General features: G+C 41.1%; 1 protein-coding gene across 2 annotated transcripts in view; it reads left to right on the top strand.

Moving 5' to 3' along the window:
- MYO1D (myosin ID) overlaps positions 1-25,453 on the top strand; it is a 378,217-nt gene that overhangs the window by 233,931 nt on the left and 118,833 nt on the right. For both annotated transcript variants that reach the window (XM_033184221.1, XM_033184222.1), the window contains exon 21: positions 24,770-24,924. In XM_033184221.1, coding sequence (XP_033040112.1) covers positions 24,770-24,924 — 155 coding nt within the window. The remainder of the gene's footprint in view (positions 1-24,769; positions 24,925-25,453) is intronic.

Raw genomic sequence — 25,453 nt, forward strand, 5'->3', positions numbered from 1 at the left:
AGTACACACTGGATTATCAGTGAATCTTTATGAGAACCATCTCTCCACTCTTTGTCATTAGTTGGTTTGTTTTCAGGAAACAAAGCTTAATCTTTATGTAAGCCTAAGCAAACATAATTAAAAGATGGATTGGGCACTTTTTTCCCCTCTTCCATTAGCAAGAATTATTCAATCAATTTGCCATTTAATGATGGTTCTAGTCACTCACACAGGAAAGATCAAAACAGGAAATCGTGACAGGTTTTTGTGTCTCTTTTCAGCAAACACTGTTCTCACAAATGGCATGGTCATATAATTGCAAACAACATGAAACATTAAGTTACAGGTGACCCCTTTCTATGTATAAATATTGCACACTAATTTTAAGGTTTCAGCCAACTGGAATCTGCATTATTGTCAAATTAGCGTCATCCCCTTTGACTCACTATGCTATATTTGTATGTAATATTGAATTAAAGCATTAGTTCCAAAATTGTTAAGAAAGGTTAAAATTTTTACAGGGACAGTAGCGTTAGGATTTGAATGTTTTTTGAAGCTGGGGAACTTGTGGTTGCTGAGGCTTGATATGGAAAACAGAAGCAAGAAATAGCCTATATAATTAGCAATGTTGTGTCCAAAGCTTTGATCACAGTCTCTTTGAAAATCATGCTAGAGATCAGTATAAATTGGTGGGAAAGATTGCTCCCCGTGGCTGAAGCATGTTGCTTGAACAAATGCACTTCGGCCACTAGAGTTCATGTGGACATTAGTCCTCCCAAACCAGCATCCATGGAGCGGGTTGCCAAGATTGAGTTTAATTTGCGTAAACAAAAAATCTGTTCGCCAGTTTTGAGTGAGATCACATAAACCGAAACATACAGCCTTACCTCAGCTAGAATTCTTCTTACTCTTCTTTTGTTGTTGAGTCTTGTTAGTTTTGCCTGAGTGTTTGGTCTGAAGAATGTTTGAATCTGTCCATTAATGTTGTTTTGATATAGTCCCTTTTTATCAGTATGGGCTTGATGGCTAAGGAAGCAGCCAATTAATTACACAAATACCTCCTTTAGTTCTGTGGAGAATATGAAGCAAGCAGGGGAGAGAAAAGAGACAATTATCTGAACTGATGTGACTGTTTTGTAAAGGTAAATGGACTGTCATTATGCCAGACTTCATGCTTTATTGCTCTATTTGACATGACTTGCTGGAAAGATATCATTTCGTTTGGAAGATGGATTGTCCTTGTAATGTGTACAGGGTGAACCCTGCTGAAATCCATCCGCCCGCCGGTCTGTGCCCCATCACCATTTCTAAAGCACCCTACCCTCATGGCAGTGTCCCAAAGGAAGGGGTTTCCATGGTAACCTCAATGGAGGCAGTCAGCTGACGTCTGGCACCGCCTGTGCTGGTGTGCGCTAGCCTGCTCACTCCCTCGGCCCTCCCTCAGTCCTTTAAACTATATTTATTAGTTCTCTTTAATGGGAAGTATATAATCCCTTAATGTCAGACCCTGAGTGGCACTCAGCTTTATTAATTTATTTAGGTAATAAATTTACCTTCCTAATTAATTCTCAGCAGTCCTGGGAGCTGTATTATTTTGAACATCTTGCACAATGTTGATAGTTCCGCGTGTTATAACAAAGAGAGTCACTTAGCAAAATTAGATATTTGGAAACCTCTCTTCTTAGAAAGAAAGTGATGTCTATATTATGGAGAAATTTAGAAAAATACAGATGTCAAAGTTTCAGTTTAATTTTTCAAGAAATTTTTTTCTTATTCCGATGGCTTTGGCAATGCAACAATCTTTCCCCTGCCTCTTATAATTTCTTTTTAGCACTCAATGACTTTATTATTGGATTTGAGTGAGCCACGTGGTTTTAAAATACTTCTAAGAAATGTGACGACTAAGCCACATCCTCTCTCTTTTTTTTGTTAATAAGAGAGAAAGAAGTCAGAATTTCAGAGCTCCCCAATTGATGGTTTTCCTGACATGTGTTCAGAAGCAAATGCCTTTTGTTACGCTGGTTAGAGGCAGCTGCTTATGCCAAACACTACTAAGCAAACTGTTTTTTTTAAATGTGTTTTTCCTTACATGTGCAAAAATCTGACTAATAAGCAAACCAATTTATAATACCAAAAGTCACTGCTTTTGGGCACAAAGTAGAGTCCATCTTCATCAGTACTGTACTTGGAAATTCAGTTTCATATGTAAAAGATGTCTCAAAGCAATGTCTGAAAGCACCAACCACTAGGACCAATGTATGACTCCTTTAAAAAGCTATCTTGTTAAAGAAACACAATGCCTTTTAAAAACTCAAATGTAAGCAAATTAGTATGGTACCGCCTTAATTTATCCGGAGGTCAGATTGCTAGAAGCAAGATGGCTTTAAAACAAAGCCATACACGGAGATGTATATATTTTTTAAATCTCTACATTTGCAGAAATAGATGTCGCTAAGCTGAGGCAATAATAGGCTTTCTTTAGACAGCTGTCTTTATCAGAGCTCTCTTTTATTCAGTAAACATTTTGGAGCACCTCCCATGTGCTGTGCATTTGGCAGGCACTGGCGGTGCAAGCATACATCACGTAGCCTCTGCCTACAAGCCTTGTTGGACCCATGGGAGAGGCAGGGAAGCCACCAGCCCATCGGCACAGTGCCTAGGTTGCTCACTATGGCAGCCCCGTAGATGCACAGCACAGTAATACCTTGCTCTCAAGAGAAAACTGGTGCTCAGAAAGGTGAAGCAGTCTGCGCAGGTCACAAAGCTCACCAGGAATGGAGCTGGGCTTCACCCTTTGTGTTTGTGACCTAGCCCTTAATCCCAAGTGTGTTTGACCTAAGCCAGTTCCAGCAGCCATCTGCTACCTGCCCCTCCCTTTGACAGATGACGCATGAAACTAAAATCCTATTTGGGGCCCAGAGCAGTGGCTCACACCTGTAACCCCAGCACTTTGGGAAGCTGAGGCAGGCAGATCACCTGAACTCTGGAGTTCAAGACCAGCCTGGGCAGCATAGTGAAACCCCATCTCTACAAAAAATACAAAAATTAGCCAGTAGTCCCAGCTACTCAGGAAGCTGAGGAAGGATAATTGCTTGAGCCCAGGAGGCGGAGGTTGCAGGGAGCCAAGATCACACCATTGCACTCCAGCCTGGGCAATAGAGCAAGACCCTATTAAAAAAAAAAAAAAATCCTGTTTTAAGAGGAAAGAAATAATAGAACTAACATTCATCGCATGCATCATGCCAGGTGTTTCTTAAATGATTTAACCAGACTGTATCTCAATGATTGTAAGAATCCTGGGCAGGAAGTCTCATTTTATAGGTGAAGAAATAAATTCTCAGAGAAGTTTACCACTAGTGCAGTGTTTCAGTGCAGGTTCTTCTAATCTCAAAGCCAGAGGTAGCCACAAAAGTAGGTATCTTTCTACCTAACTTAATTGCCAAAGTTGTTCTCTTTCTCTCTCTCATTTTCTTTATTTATCTATGTAAGTCTTTCTTACATTAATAATAGTTGTCTAAAATAGTTCGTCTTAACCTTTTGAGGATTAGTGACTTATAGGCCCGCAGGAAACTGAATAATCAAGATGAGAGTGTGTGTATTGGCCCTGGTCTGCATATCAAGAGCTCCGAACGTATGTCATTAGGATACAAAAAAAGGCTGGGCATGGTGGCTCACGCCTATAATCCCAACTGTTTGGGAGGCCGAGGCAGGCAGATCACTTGAGTCTAGGAGTTCAAGACCAGCCTGGCCAACATGGTGAAACCCCATCTCTACTAAAAATACAAAAATTAGCTGGACGTAGTGGCACGTGCCTGTAATCCCAGCTACTCAGGAGGCTGAGGCAAGAGAATCGCTTGAACCCGGGAGGCGGAGGTTGCAGTGAGCCAGGATCACACCATTGCACTCCAGCCTGGGCAACAAGAGCAAGACTCTGTCTCAAAGAAAAAGAAAAAAGAAAATATATATATATATATATGTATATACACACATATGTATATATAAAAGCAAAACAAGAAAAAGAAAATGTCTTCATTTCTTTTAAGGGGGAAAAAAACAGCACCTTTGAAGAGAGCTGTCACGTTATACTCTTATTTGTACTGTTTGTTTCTCTCAATTGCAATCCTGCCTCCTCAAAGAAGAAAAGGTACTACAGTCTCAAGAAGGCCAGAAAAAATATAGTGGTTTTACTGTTAACCTGCTATTTAGAAGATCTGATTTTTATTTTATTTAGTTTTCACTTTTAAAGCCAAATAAAAAGTGTTAGTATGTTGATAGTCTGACTCAGGGGTTCTTAACTTTAGCTGCACATTAGAATGACCTGGCAAGTTCTTAAAATTTCTGATACCCAGGTCATACTCCAGATCAATGAAATCAAATCTCTGCTGGTAGACCTAGGCATCAGCATGTGTTAAAGCTCTCCAGGCCAGCCAGGCGCAATGGTTAACACCTATAATCCCAGCACTGTGGGAAGCCAAAGGGGGAGGACCACTTGAGCCCAGGCATTCAATACCAGCCTGGGCAACATAGCAAGACCCTGTCTCTACAAAAAAAAAAAAAAATTAAAGAAAAAATAAAATAAAGCTCCCTAGGTGACTGCACTATGCGGCCAGAGATGAGAACCACTTATCTAACTATTCTGTTCCCCACATTTTTTCACTTTTGTTGTTTTGGCTACTTCTTGGAAACATCTGTTAAAAGTTGGACTTGCCCCCAAATTCAATTCTGCCATTAGAGTTTTTTTTTTTTTTTTTAAATCACTTATGTATATGTGTGTGAGAGAGGGACAGAGAGACACAGAGTGCTAAGGTCTGAATGTGTTCCCCAAAAATTCCTGTGTCAAAATCCTAACCCCCAAGGTGATGGAATTCGGAGATGAGACCTTTGGGAGGTTTCTACCCTCATCACAGGATTATCGACCTTATACAAGAGGCCCCAGAGAGACCCTCGCCCTCTTGCCATGTGAGGAGACTACGAGAAGTTGGCAGTCTGCAACCTAGGCGAGGGCCACCAGCACCCTCATCTTGGACTTCTAGCTTCCAGAACTGTGAGGAGTCAATCGCTGTGGTTTACAAGCCACCAGTTTATGATATTTTGTCATAGCCACCTAAATGGACTAAGACAGAGTTGGAGAGAGTGTGTGTTTTCTAGAAAGCCTCATGATCTCGTATCTGTATCAAAAATTAAATTGTCTTTAAGTCACTGATTATGGTTTAATGTTTGAGGACAGTCTCATCAAAAGATTTTCCTTAAACAAGGGAAGTATAAGATGAAGAAATCACCTTATATTTGATGATTTTCATTCCTCATAGTGGACATCTGCATATATTGTCTCACTTGGCAACAGCCCCCCACCCCCGCCACCACCACACACACACCACTGGGAGGTGACCTGTACTGGTCCTGGACTATAGCCATTAAATAAATGAGTTTGTTTCTTTGTTATTGACCAAGGTCCAGAACAAACTTTCTTTACACAGAATTGTTATGATGAAGTTTTGCACTACAGGGGGAATCTGAATTTTTTAATATAATAAACATTACAAGGGTTTCATTTTATTGTAATCATATCTAAGCAGAGACCTCTTTACAGTGTGCCATGGTTAGAGGTATATCTACTGGGAGCAAGGTCCCAGTAAATATAAATATTATATAAATATAAATATAATATAAATATAAATATAATATAAATATAAATATAAAATTGACAGGCTCAGGGTCCTCTCTCCTGAGTTAGCTGAACTATTACTTTGGCTCCTATTGAGGGAGCAGCCATTCTGCTTCTTGGGAGCCACCTCTGATATCCGCCCTTACCATCCCCTCTAATAGCCTTTCACAAAGCTTGTTGAGTTGTAAAGATATCTTATATTGCATTTAAAGATCATTACACTATAAATGGTAAAGGACAAAAGAAAAATCACACCCCAGTGGGGTCTGGCAACACAGGTGTTAGGATATTTGGAAGCAGATGGGTGGTTGTTGAATTCATGCCCCATTTTAACAGTAGCACCCATCTCAGTTGAATGTTGAGGCCCAAAATGAAGTGTATAAAATAATGCGAGGGAAGTCCTCAGCATCGTTCTTATCACATAGTCAAATGCTCCATAATTAGAAACTGCTCTTTGCCCCCTTGCAAACTGGCAATCCCGTGCCTGTAGAAATCAGAGTCGGATGAAGTCAGCTTTCAGTGCCCTCACTGTCTAGTCTTTGCTCTCAGTTTTCATTCCCCTGGAGTGTTCTTCCAGATAACTGAATGGCTTCCTCACTTCATTCAGGCCTCTGCCCAAATATAACTTTAAAAGACTTGTTCAGAATGATACCCTCAACTCCATCTTATCCCTCTGTATGCCTTTACATACTTTATTCTTCTTCATAGGCCACATCACCACCTGTCACATTATTAGAGTTCTTTACAGTCTGGCTCCCCCACACCCCCATTAGAACATAGACTCCATGGGAGAATGGTCAGGGGCTTTCTTGTTCCCAGAACACTGCCTGCCATACAGTAGGTGTTCAATAAATGAGCGTTGATGGTTGAGCTGGAGAGGTCAAGACTGGTGACAGGAAAAGCAGTTTAAGATGCTGCTTCAGAAATTACAAGGACCTGAACTCAAGCAAGGACCATAAAGAGGGGGAGATGGGTTCAAGACCTGTTTATGTGCTAGAACAACAGGCCTTGGTGCTGGTGACTCACCAAGATAGGAAATGCAGGAAAAGAAGCAGGGATGTGGTAGCAGAGTGTGAGAAAGTTGAGTCTCAAATGGGCTTCGTTTGAGGCAAGGCCCAACACACAGTCAAAGAGCAACCTAGGATGGATGGAGACTGTCTTAGCATGGGGTGCTGTAACAAGAAACCACAGACCGAGTGGTTTCAACAACAGGAATTTATTTTCCCAGTCTGGCTGGAAGTCCAAGATCAGGGTGCCAGCATGTTTGAGCTCTGGTGAGGGCTTTCCTTTCAGTCCACAGAGGACTGACTGCCTTCTCCTTGTATCCTCACATGGGGAAGAAAGGAGGAAGCAGGTTCTGGCCTGTCTTTTCTCATAGAGACACTGATCCCAGCATGAGGGCTCCACCCTCATAACCTAATTACCTCCCATAGGCCCCACTTCCAAATACCATCACACTGGGAATTAGGGTTTAAACATATGAGAGGTCACAGACATTCAGTTCTTGAGCAGAGGCATGGATTTGGAAGCTGTAGACAAGAGCGTGGGGAGGGGTATGAGGAGAGAAAGGGGAAAGTACCTGCAAGGTAACCAGTAAGAATAAAGCTTTTAAGGCTGTGATTAAGGGTTGGCTTTGATAAGGAACACACGGGAACCATCAGTCTCCTAAGCAAGGAGAACCTTTTGAATCCATCCATAGCTTTTACTCTGGCTTTCACACATTCAATAAATTCTATCATCTGCCACCTGCCTGGTAGGTAGTAGGGAAATAAAGACAAGAAGATGCAGCTTCTGCGTGTCGTTTAGTGGGAGAGGCAGAGACAAACAAAAATAATCACAGTGCAGCTTGTTCAATGCAAAAGCAGAGGTGAGTATGAAGTTCTATGAGGGTGCAGAAGATGGCAGAAATGGCTTTTCAGGACAAGGAAACGTTTCAGGAGGCTCATACGAACAGGTTGAGCATCCCTAATCCAAAATCCAAAACGCTCCAAATTTCAAAACTTTTGGAGCACCCGTATGACACCACAAGCGAAAAATTCCACATCTGGCCACATGTGACAGGTTGCAGTGAAAACTCAGGCACACAGCACAGCTTATTCAATGTCCCCAAGGGAAAAATAAAATTACCTTCAGCTTATGTATATAAGATTTATAAGAAACATAAATGAATATCGTGTTTAGACTTGGGTTCCATCCCCAAGATATCTCGTTATATATATGCACCTATTACAAAATCTGGATAAAATGCAAACCCTAAAACATTTCTGGTTCTAAGCACTTTGGACAAGGTATACTCAACGTGTATATGCAAATACTTGTGCATGTTTGCACTGGGCTCTCGTAGCTTTCTTCAGATTCTTAAAAGGAGTGTGTGCTCCACTGCTATTAACAATGCAAAGCAACCACTTTTAAGTGGCGTAATGAGGTTTGTGTTCTTAGGAAGCTAATTGTGACAGCATTACAAATATATACGGAAGTGACAAGAGGCTGGTGAAATAAATACCTTTTCAGTGGTTCTTGGAATAATCTCAACAGATAAAGTGACACCAGAAATGGAGAGAAGAGATAAGATGTAAGCGGTTTCTGAGTTATTCTTAATTAAGGTTAACATTTTTTGGAATATTTTCTATGAACCAGGCACTAGTTTAATTTTCTACCTGTATTACTTTAGATAATTTTTTCATCTTCCCTGTGAGGATGAAACCCCACTTGAAGGTGAAGAAACTGAGGCACGGAGCATTGATAGGGCTTATCTGAAGACATAAAGTCAGTAGAAGGTAGTGCCAAAATTGGAGCCCAGGCAGTGTGGTTGCAGAGCCTGTGCTGCCTCCCAGGTGAGAATGGATGAGTTGGGGAAATTGAAGCATTCTCTTTTGAGCTTGGGAGGTGGTATGGCTGGTGGCACTTTATTGAGATACGGCCCTGAGTAAAAAGAGTAGTAAGGGTAAGGTGATGAGTGTCATTTTGTCCAGGTCAAATATGTGGTCCCCCTGGGCTCTCCAGGAGACTCCTGTTTGTGCTTTCCCTAGACAGGCAGAAATGCCCATCTGAAGCTCCAGAGAAAGGTCTAAGTGTGACATGCACGTTTGAGAATTATCAGCATTTTAAAGAGGGAAACTTGCAGTCTCTTCTCTCCAACTGTGGTTCCCATTGTCCAGCCTGTGATGTTTGCTTCCTGGCTCCTCCCCTACGTCAGAAACCCTCTAAGATGAAACTACATTTCTGATTTGTTTGGGGCATTGTCTAGAATGAGAAATTGGGCCTTCCAGTTCTGAACAAAATGGAAGAGATGCATTTCTCCCTACCTGTCTCACTAAATACAGCTAAAAACCCTAGACATTATATCATAAAACAAATTTAAGGAGATTCTGAATGCTGGAGGGAGGAAAGTGGACCAGCTGGGGACCTCAGGACTCCGGAGGAACTTGGCAGAGAGGGATTCCCTGGCTTTTCTTTTTGCCTCCTTTCTATCCCAGACTGGCTGCTGGAGAAGCCCGCCATCCAGAAACACCAGCAGGCACAGAGAAGAGCCTGCTCTCTCTTGCCAAAAGTACAGGAAAGGGGTAGCCTAGCAAAACAGAATCATTTTTGACAATAAGCACCCTTCTCCAGAAAAGCACCAGGGGGAAAATATGGGTACCTCCAGCTCTCATCAGCAAAGGCCTAGTGAGAAGCCTAGCCCTCCAACCTCACCTGGCAGTAAAGAGGTACCCCTCTCCTGACCCTTCCCTGTTGGGGTGGTGTCAAGGAGGCTCAGTGGGGAACCAGCCTAGGGATAATGAGGTACCCAACCCCTCTCAGTATGTCAGTGGAAGCAGAGGGACATGCCTAGGTTTCTACCCCCTCCTGGAGGCTATGAGGCGCTTGTCCCACTCCCCACAAGAGCTGTGTCGATGGAAGCCATGTTGAGGGGCCTGGACTTCCACTCCCATCCAGCAGTAAAACATTTGTCCTCCCCTTCTGCTCCTGGCCCACTTTTAATGGAAGCCTGCTAAAAGAGAAGATTTAAGTAAGATCCAGAGTCTCATAACACAATATCCAAAATGACCAGGATACAATAGAAAATCAGTCATCATATCTAAAATAGTTGTTAGTGTACACTGACTCAGAATAGGATAAGGAAAATAAGCCTAAAATGATGAGTGAATAATCTTATTTTATTTTACATCAAGAGGGTCATTAATTTGTAAGGCAAAAAAAAATTCAGTTAAAGACTAATAAGGAAAGCAACTTAATTAAGTTGGTATTTTAAGAGAGAGGAAAAAATAAATTTAAAATAGATAATATAGAGTTTGATTCAATTAGTAAAACAATTAGCTTTGTAAAATAATAATTTGACTATCTAGGACCCAATTATTTAGTAGTTTTACCTAAATCAGTGGTTACGTGTGATTTGAATCACTTAGGGAGCTTTTACAAACTGCAGATGCCCAGCACAAACCAGACCAAATGTATCACAGTCTTCCCTGTGATTCTCATACACAGCCATGGTTGAGAGCCATTGGCCCAAATGAACCATAATCAGAAGGAAAATGGGAGGATGTTTATACCTCCCAAATAGATGAGACAGAGTCAAAATAGATGGGACAGAGTTTGTGTGCTAAACTTTGTATGTTCTTTCCAAAGGAGCACCTTCTTGGGCCATTTGTCTTGCTTTATGTACCCTTGTGATGAATCTGATTATCTCCTTCCCAAGCCCAAAACGATAAATCTGAAGCAGTAATTAAAAGGAAGTCAGTCTCTTACAGGCAGGCATACCGATGGTTGCAATATATGAAAACTGAAAGAATAGGAAGACTCAGAGATTTAGTTTGGTTCCACTGGATGGCTTGGTATTAAAAACTTGTTGAAGTGATTTCTTGAGCTGTGTCCTCAGAGCAATCTGTTTGGAATTAAAATTGAATTTTTCGTGAAACTACTGAACTCCAGGTTACAAGATGAGCCCAGGAACTCAAACTGCCAGATATTCAGGCAATACCTGGCCTGTCTTAGATTTTAACAAAAAGAAGACAGTTGCCCATTTGGCTGATACCCATGAACCTAGTAGGTTCTAAACACCTTTCCAGTAAGGAATTTGATGTTTAATGTAAATGTGAAAAAGCCAAATTTGCTTGCTACAAACAAGGTTCTTGCAACAAAAGGGAAAATTAACCAAGCATTTAAATTAATGGAGTTGCGAGGCACCGTGACTCATGCCTGTAATCCCAGCACTTTGGGAGGCCGAGGCAGGTGAACCACTTGAAGTCAGGAGTTCGAGACCAGCCTGGCCAACATGGTGAAACCTTTTCTCTACTAAAAACACAAAAATTAGGCAGGTGTGGTGGCAGTCGCCTGTAATCCCAGCTACTCGGGAGGCTGAGGCAGGAGAATCACTTAAACCCGGGAGGCGGAGATTGCAGTGAGCTGAGATCATGCCATTGCACTCCAGCCTGGGTGACAGAGCAAGACTCCATCTCAAAAAAAAAAAAAAAAAAAAAAAGAATTAATTAATTAATTAATGGAGGAGGCTTGGGAGGCCCAACTTCCTATGTGTCACTCTCTAGAGGAATTTGTATTTAATTTTGTTAAGTACAAAATCCATTGTGATGAGAACATTATGTGGGTTGTAAATGTTCTTCTTGATGGTGCCCTTGATCCCTGTCAGGAGGTGGAATATTGGGAAGAAGTTGAAGCTGAATGTGGAGATGTTTTGTTTTTTCAGTGCAGTGAGGTGAATTGGTGTTGGAAACTTATTGAAGAGTTTTGCTGAGTGGCTTTCATCAAGCTGTTAAAATCAAGGGTTGAAAGCCCTTGTCAATCAATGATATAAACTTAGCCCTTTTAATCAGTTGATTACAATTATTTTCCTTGACCTGAATAATGTTGATCAATAGTACTAGGCTCACAACAGGCACTTGGGAATAAAGTCGATTATACTGGTTTCAAGACAGTTTTTCATTACTGCTCAAAGCTCATGTTTTGTAGAAATAGGTTTTGTTTTACCATTAAAACAGCATGTGGCTCACACATACTGGTATGATGTTTGGATCATGTGATCCAGGCGTACAGTCACAGAGAGCTTAGTAGCCCTGAAGATGCATCTGTTTTAGAGCATACTTACTAATTAACATTCACCATAACAACTCTGAATCCCTGAGAAAGGAAGAGAATTTTATTCTGTTTCATGAAGTGGGAAAATATTTATAAATGTGGTATTTTTACTGTTTATTTGATGTGTTAAAATAATAACAAAAAATTTTTGAAAGTGACTGTGAAGGAATTAATTCTTAGTTATCCCAGACTATGCATTCTTTCCATGATGCATTTACAAAATTAAGGTTTCTCTCTGTTATGGTCATATGTTCTTAGGTCAGTGATTCAGAATAGGCGGGCTGGGAGCAGTGGCTCATGCCTTTAATCCCAGCACTTTGGGAGGCCGAAGCGGGTGGATCACCTAAGGCCAAGAGTTCGAGACCAGCCTCTCGACATGATGAAACCCCATCTCTACTAGAAATATAAAAATTAGCCGGGCGTGGTGGCAGGGGCCTATAATCTCAGCTACTCAGGAGGCTGAGGCAGAAGGATTGCTGGAACCTGGGAGGCAGAGGTTGTAGTGAGCCAAGATCGCGCCACTGCACTCCAGCCCGGGCCAACAACAGACAACAGCGAAACTCCGTCTCAAAAAAAAAAAAAAAGGGCAAAGCAGGTGGCTTCTCTCTGCTCTGCAGTATCTGAGGCCTCAGCTGGGAAGACTTAAAGGCTAGGGGTGACTTAAGGGCTGGGGCTGGAATCATTTGAAGGCATGTCCACCGAGGTGACGGACACTTCAGTGGGGAGGACTCGGAGACTGAGACTTATGAGGCCTTTTGGAGATGCTTGGCTTCCTCACAACATAGTGGCCTCAAGGTAGTCAGACTTCTTTATTGTTTTTATTAACTTTTTTTGAGACAGTCTGCTCTGTCACCCAGGCTAGAGTACAGTGGCGTGATCTCAGCTTAGTGCAACCTCTGCCTCCCGGGTTCAAGCAATTCTCGTGCCTCAGCCTCCAGAATGGCTGGGACTATAGGCATGCACTACTACGCCCAGCTAATTTTTGTATTTTTAATAGAAACAGCCACGTTGGCTAGTTTGGCCTTGAACACCCGGCCTCAGGTGATTCACCCAACGTGCTGAGATTACAGGCATGAGCCACCACGACTGGCTGGTAGTTGGACTTCTTATGAGCTGACTTAGCGCTCAAAACATGAATGTCCCATTGAACAACGCAGAAGCTGCATTGCCTTTTATGAGCAGGCCTCAGAAGTCACACAACTCCAATTCTGTTGCATTTTATTGGTCAAAAGCCAGTTATATGGTAAGCCTAGATTCAAGGGATGGGGACATAGACCCCTATCTTTCTATGGGAGGAGTGTCAAAAGTTTTGCAAACTTGTTTTAAGTCCTCCACTTTCTACCTGCTGGTTAAAAATTATTTTCGTTACTCTGACTTAAAATGCACTTACCAGTCAAGGCGGGAGGACCACTTGAGGCCTGGAGTTCAAGACCAGTCTGGGCAACACAGGAAGACCTCATTTCTCCCAAAAAAAAAAAAAAGTTTTTAATTAGTTGGATGTGGTGGTACATGCCTGTAGTCCCAGCTACTTGGGAGGCTGAGGCGGAGGATTGCTTGAGCCCAGGAGCCCAAGGTTTGAGCCATCATTGCACCACCACACTCCAGCCTGGGCAACAGAGTGAGACCCTGACTCAAAAAAATGAAGTAAAATAAAATAGAATGTGTTTACCCACTCCCAAGATGTCCCAGAAGTCTCATCTCCTTGTAATACCAAGTTTAAGGTCAAGGGCCAGGATTTCATCTAATTCAATCCAGGCGCAGTTCCTTAAGTAGAGTTCCTGCAATCTGAAGACCAACTAAAAGGAAAAGTTATCTGTCCCGCACCCATCTGCAATGGTGATCTAGGGATGGGATACCTACCGCAGACACTTCTATTCAAAGAGGAGGGGAATGGGGGTCACAAAACACTCACTGACCTTCTGTGTTTGCAACTAAGTAGCTTTCTTAGCTGCTTCCTGTCCACAAAAGGTTGGGGGCAGGGTGCAGAGCCTCTTTGCGTTTTGCCATGCCTATGTTGCTTTCGGTCCTGTCCTTTGAAATTTTGGTGGATTCACTGTGTATCAATTTATAACCACTCCATTAGACAAAAAACACACCCACAAACCTCTGCAAAATAAACTCTCCCATACCTTGGGCTCCTCGTGAGCTACTGTGGGACAAGACCCTTAAGATTCAGGAGCCCTGTTGTTTAACGGATAGAATTTGTAAGGCATGCCCTAAAGATCTTTAGAGCCTCATTTAGCTGTCTGGAAGATACTATGAATGCCTTAGATCTTTCTAAGGTTTTAACAAAGGATTTTACAATCCCACTCTGGATTTGATCCATTGCCCTGAAACCATTTCTTAATTTGAGAATCATTTGCCATCTGGAGAAGCTGGGAATAAGAAACAGTTTTATTTTCAAGCCCAGCAATTGCAGGCTTCTTTATATTTCCTCTAATTTTTACATGAGAGCAGAACAGTTCTTTATTAAGGTCCTCTCTCTCCTCTCACGTTTTTTTCATAGACAGCAAGAAGAAGCCAGATGGCACTTTCAGTATTCTGTCTAGAAATCTCCTTATCTAGATCATCACATTTGTTGGGTACTTTTTCTGTTTTCTGCCTTCCCATAGGCAACAGTGTTGTCAAATTTTCTCCTGTTTAACGACCAAGGTCCGCTTTCTCCCCTTTCCTCTGGCTGGGAGTAATCTTTTCCCTGTTTTCCTCAGGCCCTCACTGACCCCTCTTAAAGGCCTGCCATGATTCCCCCAGCTTCCACCCACTTTCCAGCTTCCACCCACTTCCCAAAACCAGTGCCAACTATTTGGGATTATGTTACAGGAGCACCCCACTCCTGTTGCAAATTTTTATTCCAATTACTATTGCTGTGTAACAATCCATCCCAGGCTTAGTGGAATGAAACGACCGCTACTTTATTATGTTCTTGGATTCTGTTGGTAAAGAATTTGAAAGAAGCACTATGAGGCCAGCATGCCTCTGCTCCACAATGTCTAGGGCCTCCGTTAGGAAGATTCAAAGGTGGGGGTTACTTGATAAGTGAGAGTCGGAATCACTGGAGCCCTCATACACTCACTTGTCTGGCCCCAGGACTGCTGACCAGAGCACCTGCACACGACCCCTCTGAGAGGTTTGGCTGCCTCACAGCATGGCATCTTAAGACCATCAGCCTACTTGCCTGAGGGCTCTTGGCTCAAGCAATTTGTTGCTTTCAAGAGATACTTGCTTATAAAGGGATAAACTCTCAGTTATGCCACAGCTTCCATTATTTCCATCATGAGCCCACACAGCTGAGCTTCCTAAATTATAGCTAGTTGAGGAGTAAGGAGGGAACACGAGGTGGGGGACTGGGAAGGGAGAAGGTGGGAGATTAGGAGAGACAGATGAACAGAACAGAGAAAGGTGAAAAGAAAGTCATCAGGTGTCCTGCAAAAAGCCAGAGCAAACTGTCTTCCAAGTTTCTGAATGGAAAACAGAATGAACAGAATGTTCTCCATCAAAGAGCAGCCAAATCAATTTGTTAATTGAGATCAAAAGAGCATAAACATTATCTCTGCAGTCTAATCAGAGAACAGAAGTTGAATAGGACATCCGAAAAGCCAAATGTCTATGTCAAAATACAAGCAAACACCTGAAGAAATTAAGTGACCGCTACAATTTCATGAAAGTTCTTTGTGTGTCAGGCATAGCTTTGGATGGGGTGTCAGGGGACAGGGGTGTGGAAGGGCAGGGAGGTGGGGGGAATACCAAGAATGAAGTCTTTTAGAGGTGTATGTAGAGAGCAGTAACCAAAGAAGAAGGGAGATTGTCCAGGAGAAAAGATTGTGGAGCAGCTGCTACTGGGAGGAAGTTTGGAACAAAGATGCTCCAGAGTAAAAAAAAAAAAAAAATTTAAACTGATTATTATAGTGATGAAATAGCAATAAATACATCTGAGTATTTACCGTCTTACTATAAAATGAAGTATTGTTTTATATACCATGGTATACTGTAAAATAAAAACAATACAAATACAAAACTTCATACTTGGCTCAAAAAAGTGAAAGCCACCGAGCCTGACCCCAAGGAGATCATTCCGGTTGGACAGATAACACAGATAACAGATAACAGATAAGCACACAGATAACACATAAATGTGACATATTAATAAACTGAGTTATATTGAGGTATTTCTTTTTTTTTGAGGTGGAGTCTTGCTCTGTCGCCCAGGCTGGAGTGCAGTGGCGCTATCTCGGCTCACTGCAACCTCCATCTTGCTGGTTCATGCGATTCTCCTGCCCCAGCCTCCCGAGTAGCTGGGATTACAGGCACGCACCGCCACGCCCAGCTAATTTTTGTATTTTTAGTAGAGACGGAGTTGCACCATGTTGGCCAGGATGATCTCGATCTCCTGACCTCGTGATCTGCCCGCCTTGGCCTCCAAAAGTGCTGGGATTGCAGGCATGAGCCATTGCGCCCGGCCTATACTGAGGTATTTCTTACTAGTGAACCACCCTTACACTTGTGAATATACTCTCTCTCATGGTCATGGTGTTTATCTTGTTGTATCCAGTTTGTTAATTATTTTGGATTTTGCATCTATTTGTAAGTTACATTGATTTCTGGGTGTGTTTTTGTGTGTGAGAGAGAGATTCAGCAGGTTTTGTTAGCAGGATAAATAAAATGAGTCAGTATGGTTTCTATCTTTTTCCATATTGTAGAGCATGTAAGTATCATAGAAATTACCTGGGTCTATAACATAACCTGTGCCTGGTAAGAACTAGGAGAGTGTTTTTCTGATAATATAAAAAAAACTTTTTGCTAATTATCAATAGATTTGTTTTATCTTTCTTTAAGTCAATTTTACTAATTTATATTTTCCTATAAAATCATGCATTTCAGGCCTGGCGCAGTGGCTTACACCTGTAATAAACTGGTGTTTATTACACTAGTAATAAAATTAAAATTTTAAATAAAATTTTAAATAAAATTTAAAACAGGTTTATTACACCTGTAATAAACTGGTGGTATTACAGGAGGCTGAGGCGGGAGGATCGCTTGAGCTCAGGAATTCATGACAGCCTGGGCAACACGACAAAACCGTCTCTACTAAAAATACAAAAACTAGCCAGGCGTGGTGACATGTACCTGTGGTCCCAGCTACATGGGAGGCTGGGTGGGAAGATTGCTTGAGCCTGGGAGGTAGAGGCTGCAGTGAGCTGAGATCATGCCACTGCACTCCAGCCTGGGCAATACAGCTAGACCCCATCTTTAAAAAAATTATGTATTTCATTAATATGAAATTACAATTACAAATGTTTTTTCTCTTGTAATTTCTTCTTCTTCTTTCTTCTTCTTCTTCTTCTTCTTCTTTTTTTTTTTTTTTTGACGGGTCTCACTCTGTCACCCAGCCTGGAATGCAGTGATGTGATCAGCTCACTGTAACCTCAAACTCCTGGGCTCAAGCAATCCTCCTGCCTTGGCCTCCTGAGTAGCTGGGGCTACAGGCACGCACCACCAATCCAGCTAATTTTTTTTTAGCCAGGATTTTGCTGTGTTGCCCAGGCTGGTCATGAACTCCCAGCCTCAAGTGATCCTCCTGTCTCAGCCTCCCAAAGTGCTGGGATTAGAGGCTTGAACAACTGCTCCCAGCCTCTTATAATTTTAAAAGTCAACACACCCTTTCTTAAATCCCTTTCTCAATCCTAATGTTAAATATTTGTGGTTTTGCCTGTTTTTTCCTTGGTGAGACTCTGCCAAGGGTTTGGTCTGTTCAAAGAACCAGCTCTTTAATTTATTATGTATGTTGTTCTCATTCATAAACTTCTGCTTTTATCTTAATTAATTTTATAAACAGGGTATAGTTAAATTTTGTTTTTTGCTTAAATCTATATAGCCCCTCGTCCTCCAATAAAGGAGTTGTATCCTGTTCACATTTCTTACAGCAACTGGCGAAAAAACTTTTCTTAAATTCAATCATGTTATTTAAATGCTTTCTATTTTTTATGCTCCCACGCTATTTCATTCTTTTTTCTGTTGCTGTATTGGTCAAGTTTTATTTATTCTCTTTTTACTAATGGTTAGAACCTTACACATCCTTTTTCATCTTAATGATTACTGTTAAATATTTGAACTTATCTTTCCTAATTGATATCAAGAATAAAATGGATTTACTTATCTCCTCCTGTGAATTGTGGCAAAATTAATATGAGTTTTCTTTTTGTTTTTGAGACGGAGTCTCTCTTCAGTGTCCAGGCTGGAGTGCAATGACACAATCTCAGCTCACTGCAACCTCTGCCTCCCAGATTCAAGCGATTTGCCTGCCCCAGCCTCCTGATTAGCTGGGACTATAGGCGCCCTCCACCACGACCAGCTAAATTTTGTATTTTTAGTAGAGACGGGGTTTCACCATGTTGGCCAGGCCAGTCTCAAACTCCTGACCTCAAGTGATCCTCCCATCTTGGCCTTCCAAAGTGTTGGAATTACAGGCGTGAGCCACCACACCCGGCCAAGTTTTCTTTTTTAAAAAAGGATACAAACCTGAATTTTATTTTCCTATATAGATAACTTATTTTTGTATGCCTAGATACTTGACGATTTTTTCCTTTATTCTACAGGTCTAAAACTTCTCTGGGCTACACAGCCAGAAGATCCTCTAAGTTTGGCTGGTACCTGTGGTTCCTTTCTATCTAAAGACTGGGACGTTTTCTTCTATTATTCTTTAATTCTCTGCAGTATCTATTCAGTTACTGTAATTTATCGTATTTGTCTTTTGGAATTATTTCTCTTTCTAATATCGGTCTGTTTGCGCTTAGTTTGTAAATGAGATATGGATTAGAGATTTTCTTGTATGGTGAGCTCTGCTCTCCTGTGCTCATTCCATTGCAGAGGAGGAGAGGACATCTGCTCTGACTTCTCAGGCTGGCCTCCTCTTCCAGAACTGCTCAGCTCTTTACCTATCTAGCTGTGTTCACTGTTTGGTCCTTCTTAGTAAGGAGAGGCTGGGAGAATTGAAATGGGTTGCAATCAGAGGCTCCGTTTGCCCTCTACAAATCTTCAAGGCCAAAGAAGGGGAAGGCTTAGAATTATCACAGCATAGAAATCTCATAGATTAGGAGAAATAAGGAAGCAACAGGGGCAGGGGGAGCCTTGATAAGGAGTTTCCCTTTTGTTCGGAGAAACGCATCTATGTGTTATGGCTGCCCAAAGGCAATGAGGTAGTGACCCCTTCCCCAGCTGAGGTGTTTCACACAATACCTTCCATTTCCCTGGTGTTGTAAGGTTTTAAAATTGTATTTTCAGTGTAAAGTTTTGCTGACATATTTTCACTTAGATTGTAAGACACTTGAAGACGGAGGGTTTTTTTGCTTATTTACTTTTTGTACTCCAGAGTTGCTACTATTTGATCCTTGCCACAACCCTGCAAGGTAGACAGGGCACCTGATGTTATCCTTATTTTGCAGAAAAGGGGACAGATGCCCCAGTAAATTAAATGAGTCACTCAAGATCACATGGCTGAATTGGGATTAACACCCAGGTCATCCTTGGTACACTAATCCCCACTTACTGTCCTTTCTCCCAGATCTAAAGGGGACATTCTGGGTGCTGTTTATCCTGCCTTGGCAACAATAGGGATTTAATCTTTCATTATTTGTGTAACAGAGCAAGTTAAGTGCTGTTTTCCCTCATTTCTTCTGAGATTGTGACACACCACTAGGCCTGGGCATACACATGAAGAATTCCCACCCACAGCAGATAAAGCCACCCAAACAGTGAGGGAGAGGGAAGGGGAGGGAGAGAAGCCCACCCGCTGAGAGGGGGTGGTGGCCGAGAGCAGAGTCATTGGCTCCTGTCCTCTGGTCCAGGCAGCACCTAGGAAGGGATCCTCTATCCCTGTAGTTTCAGCATTCTTTGCCGAATCTGTCTCTTTTCCCTGAACCCCTGCAGCTAATGCTCCTGGGGTATACTGGCAGAGTTACTGCTGTTACCATTCTCATTTCATTAGGCTTTAATGAAGCTCTCCTGTGAAGTGCTACATCAATTCAATTTTGAATTTCACATATAAAATAATCAAATGAGAGTGAAGCATGATAGACATAAGATGTTTTTTTAAATAAAAATGATATTTTTAATTTAATCAAATAAAAATCATCTGGATCCAGTACATCTAAGTGGCAGAGAGATTGCTATATTCTCTTACCAATGGCCTCAGAAAAGCCCGTGATCCACATTGGTTGGTGAATGATTTCCAATTTCTTTAATATTTTCCCTTCTCTCTTTTAAGCACTGACCCTGGCATTCTTTAAAATCAACCCAAGAACTCACCTCCTGTGAAAATGTGTTCATGGGAATACTTATTTATAGAACCTGTGTTCATTTATACATGATACTTGAAAAACCTGGTGTGATGGAAAGAACATGAGTCCCCGTCAGTCTGCAGGTCTGAGTTCTAGTTTCCGGGCCTGCAGACAGGCTGAACTCCTTCAGTCTCAATTTCTGTCTGTAAAACATAGGCATGGAAGTAAGTGGCATTCCAAATCTGTAAACTGTTAAGGGGTTTTTCTTCAGTTATTTGTTACTTATCTCTTCCTCTGATCCAACTGGATTGCGAATCCCCCAAGAACAGGGATCACATTCTCAGCATCTTCCCCACGTCTGTCCCTACCCAGGCTGCCTGGCTGATAGCGCCTGTGGTAGCCAGGTGATGGCACTTTGGTATTTTATGCAATAAAAGAACAGACCACAGAATGAGGAAATCACTCTGGCTTCTGCTTTATTGACCAAAGTAGAATATCTAGAGATCAAAACAGCCAGGGTGTGGTATTTTTTTAAACTTATAGGCAATTAATATAATTTACTCGCATGGATGGTGGTGTACAGGTCTCGAGTCTTAGTATGGGCATAAATTTATGTAACCACTGCCACAGTCAGGATACAGAGTAGTTCCATACCCCAAAAAACTCCCTTGTATTGGACTCCTCTTAACCCCAAACCCTGGCAACTACTGATCTGTTGTCCATCCTTATCCTTTTATCTTCTAGAGAATATCATATAAATGGAGTCACGCAGGCTGTAACCTTTCGAGACTGGCTGCTTTCATTCAACCATAATGCCTGTGAGATTTATCTGCGTTGTCGCCTGTCAGTAATTTGTATCATTGGTTTGTTCACTGCTGAGTAGCATTCCATTATTTAGATGTGCCACAGTTTGTTTATCCGTGCACACACTGCTGGATATTTGGGTCGTTTCCAGCTTTTGTCGATTATTAATAGAGCTGCTATAAACATTCATGTATAAATTTTCATGTGAAGCTAAGTTTTTATTTCTCTTGGATACGTGCCTAGGAGTAAGATTGCTGGCTCATATGGTAATTTTCCATTTAATTTTTTTTGAGTTAACAACCACTGTTTCCACAGTGGCTGTACCATTTTACATTGTCACCAATAATGCATGTGAGTCCCACTTGTTCTGTGTCCTCACCAGCATTTAGTATTATCACTTTTTTGTTGTTGTAGTCTGTTTTGTTATTTTAACCATTCTGATGGGTTTGCAGTGGTTCCCATTGCAGTTTTAGTTTGCACTTCCCTAATGGCTACTGATGTTGAGCACCCTTTCATGTACTTATTCAGCCCTATGCCTACTTTGGTGAAATGATTTCAAATCTTTTATCCATCATTTTTTATTGAGTTGTTTACTGTCTTAAGTTTTAAGAGCTCTTTATAGATTCTAAATACAAGTCCTTTATCAGATATATCTTTGCAGATATTTTCTACCAGTCTGTGGCTAGTCTTTTCACTCTCCCACCAGTGTCTTCCTTAGAGTAAAAGTTTTAAATTTGATGAAATTCAATTTATCAATTGTTTTGCTTTATGGGATTGTTTTGGTATCATTTCTAAGAAATCTTTGCCAACCCAAGGTCACAAAAATTTTCTTCTATGTTTTCTCCTAAAAGTTGTCTAGTTTTACATTTTGCATTTAGATCTATAGTCCACTCTGAATTGTTTACGAGATGTGAGATTTAGGTAGACTTTTATTTCTGTTTGTATGGGAATGTCCAAATGTTCCAAGTTATCCAGATGCCAACATTATCCTTTCTTCATTGAACTGTCTTTGCACCCTTGTGAAAAAATTACTGGCCATATTCATGTGAGTCTGTTTCTGATCTATGTTTTTTTTTTCCTTTCTAAATTATGTCTTGATTAACGTAGCTTTATACTAAATATTAAAATCAGCCTTTGTGAGCCCTCCAACTTTATTCTTCGTTTGCAAAACTTTTATGGCTATTCTAGTTCTTTTGCTTTTCCATACACATTTTGGAATCTGCTTGTTGATATCTACAAAAAATCTTGCTGGGATTTTGGTTGGGATTTCATTAAATCTATAGATCAATATGGGAAAAATTGGTATCTTAAGAATTTGTGTTTTCTAGTCCCTGAGGATATTATTTCCCTTCATTTATTTAAGTTTTCTTTTATTCCTTTCATCAGCATTTTAATTTAACTTGTTCAACATTTTGTAGTTTTCAACATGTAGGTCCTACAGATAGATGTTTTGTTAGATTTATATCTAAGTATTTTTGTTTTTGGAGTTGTTATAGATGGTTTTGTTTTTAAATTTTTGTTGCAAATTTTTCATTGCTAATACAGAAATATTTTTTGTATGTCAGCCTTGTACCCTTTGACCTTATTAAATGCACTTATTAGTTCTGGGAGCTATTTTATGGATCCTTGGCATTTTCTAAGTAGGCGATCATGTAATCTGAAAATAGAGACATATGTTTCTTCCTTTTCAATCTGTATGCTTTTTAATTTTTTTTTTTTCTTTGAGACAGAGTCTCACTCTGTCGCCCAGGCTGACGTGCAGTGACACGATGTCAACTCACTGCAACCCCTGCCTCCCGGGTTCAAGCGATTCTCCTTGCCTCAGCCTCCTGAGTAGCTGGGATTACAGGCACCCGGCCACCACGCCTAGCTAATTTTTGTAGTTTTAGTAGAGACAAGGTTTCACTATATTGGTCAGGCCGGTCTCGAACTCCTGACCTCAAGTGATCCACCCACCTCAGCCTCCCAAAGTGCTGGGATTACAGGCGTGAGCCACCGCGCCCAGCCGCTTTTTAATTTCTTTAACCTGCCTTGCTGCACTGGCTAGGGCTTCCAGTATAATGTTGCATAGCAGCAGTGACGGTGGAAATCCTTGCATTGCTCCCAATCTTAAGGGAAAACATTCAGTGCTTCTCCACCAAGTATGATGTTAGCTGTGGCATGTTGTATATGTCATTTTATCAGGTTAAGTTCCCTTACAATCCTGGTTTGCTGAGAAATTTTTATCATGGATGGATGTTGAATTTTGTCAAGTACTTTTTCTGTGTCACTTGATACAGTCATGTGGATTTTCTTTTTTATCCTGTCATTTTATTCTGTCATTACCTTGATTAATTTTTGAATACTGAACTAACCTTGCATTTCTTAAACTCCACTTGGTCATGTTGTATTATCGTTTTTATATGTTGTCGGATTTAATTTGCTAATATTTTGTTGACATCTTTTTTTACATCCATGTTGATAAAGGATATCAGTTTGTAGTTTTCTTGTACTGTTGTGTTTATTTTTGATATCAGAATAATGCCACCTTCAAAATGAGTTAGGAAGTGTTCCCTTCTCTTCTATTTTCTAGAAGAAATATGGTGAATTGGTATTATTTCTTCTTTAAATGTTTGGTGGAATTCACTAGTGAAATCATCTGGGACTAGAATTTTCTTTTTCAAAATGTTTTTAAATATAAATCTAATTTCTTCAACAGATATAGAATTATTCAAGTTATTTCTTCTTGGAGAGTTTTTGTATTTTGTGGCTCTAGAATAATTATTTGTTGTTGTTTTTGAGACAGAGTCTCACTCTGTCGCCAGGCTGGAGTACAGTGACATGGTCGCAGCTCACGGCAACCTCTGCCTCCTGGGTTCAAGCAATTCTCCTGCCTCAGCCTCTCGAGCAGCTGGGACTACAGGCACATGCCGCCACGCCTGGCTAATTTTTGCGTGTGTATGTGTTTTAGTAGAGATGGGGTTTCACTATGTTGCCCAGGCTGGTCTCAAACTCCTGAGCTCAGGCAGTCCGTCTGCCTTGGCCTCCCAAAGTGTTAGGATTACTGTGAGCCACCGCACCCTGTCGGAATTATTTGGTTTTAACTAAATTGTTGAATAAGTTTTTGTACAGAGTTGGTCCAAATTTTTTTTTTTTTTTTTTTTTTTTTTTTTTTTTTTTTTTTTGAGACGGAGTCTCGCTCTGTCGCCCAGCCTGGAGTACAGTGACCGGATCTCAGCTCACTGCAAGCTCCGTCTCCCGGGTTTACGCCATTCTCCTGCCTCAGCCTTCCGGGTAGCTAGGACTACAGGCGCCCGCCACCTCGCCCGGCTAGTTTTTTGTATTTTTTAGTAGAGACAGGGTTTCACCATGTTAGCCAGGATGGTCTCGATCTCCTGACCTCGTGATCCGCCCGTCTCGGCCTCCCAAAGTGCTGGGATTACAGGCTTGAGCCACCGCGCCCGGCGGTCCAAATATTTTAATATTATCCTTTTAATGTCTATGTGGTCTGTAGAGATGGCCCGTCTTCCATTCCTGATATTGATAATAAGGTCTTCCTTCTTTTTTTGTTTTTGGGCTAGAGGTTGATCAATTTTATTGATCTTCTGAAAGAACCATCTCTGTTTCATTAATTTTTCTTTATTGTTTTTCTCTTTCAAATGTTATTCATTTCTGCTCTTATCTTTATTATTTCCTTCCATCTGCTTGTTCCGTGAAACTGATAAAGATTAAAGTCAGGAGGGTCACTGAGCAAAACTCTTGGAAAATACGTGGTGTTTTTTTTTGTTTTTAGGGATGGTGTCTTGTTATGTTGCCCAGGCTGGATTCAAACTCCAGGGCTCAAATGATCCTCCTGTTTCAGCCTCCCAAGTAGCTGGGACTACAAGCACATGCCACTGTGCCCAGCTCCAAAATGTATTTTTTAATTCATTCTTTTGAGAATGATCCTAATAGTTTTCCATGCATTTTCTCTTTGCAGTTGACTGGTCTGAGTGTCTCCAATGGAAAGGACCAACTTGTAGTGTTCCATACAAAAGACAACAAAGACCTCATCGTCTGCCTCTTCAGCAAACAGCCAACCCATGAGAGTCGAATTGGAGAACTTGTTGGAGTGCTGGTGAATCATTTCAAGAGGTAAAGTTTGATTTTTGTAACTAAGACACATTTTACATCTATGAAATCTTTCATCGTAATTATCACTGAGCTTGTTTTGTGCCAATTTTAATGTATTGAGCTATTTTTCTCCATAAAGACAACTTCAATCATCTGTTTCACAGAAGGTAAAATTAGCATCCCGGCTTACTTTCAAGATTAGGGATGGTCTTCTATTTTTCCAGCCTCCAGCTGAACCATCAATGAGCGATTTCCCTAATGGTGATTTTTTTTCCACTGCCGATCCAAATGTAATTAAATTCAAAAGACAGACAAATCACTTTATATTCTTCTCATCATAGCTTCTCATTTACCCCAAGTATAATCAGTTTGTGTGTCCACTATGACCATAAGCAAATTAGAAGGCAGATTTGGGATGGTATGCAAGTCTACGAAGACTACAAGAATTCCTGAGAGGCAGTAACTACTGCCAAAACGTGGAGTCATGATGGAACACGGCATAACCTGAGAAGTTCATAGTAAGCTCTGATGACACCTGGGGCAGGGGGGT

This window comes from Trachypithecus francoisi, unplaced genomic scaffold (genome assembly GCF_009764315.1).
Source record: "Trachypithecus francoisi isolate TF-2019V2 unplaced genomic scaffold, Tfra_2.0 Lachesis_group20, whole genome shotgun sequence".
In the NCBI taxonomy this organism is placed as follows: Eukaryota; Metazoa; Chordata; class Mammalia; order Primates; family Cercopithecidae; genus Trachypithecus; species Trachypithecus francoisi.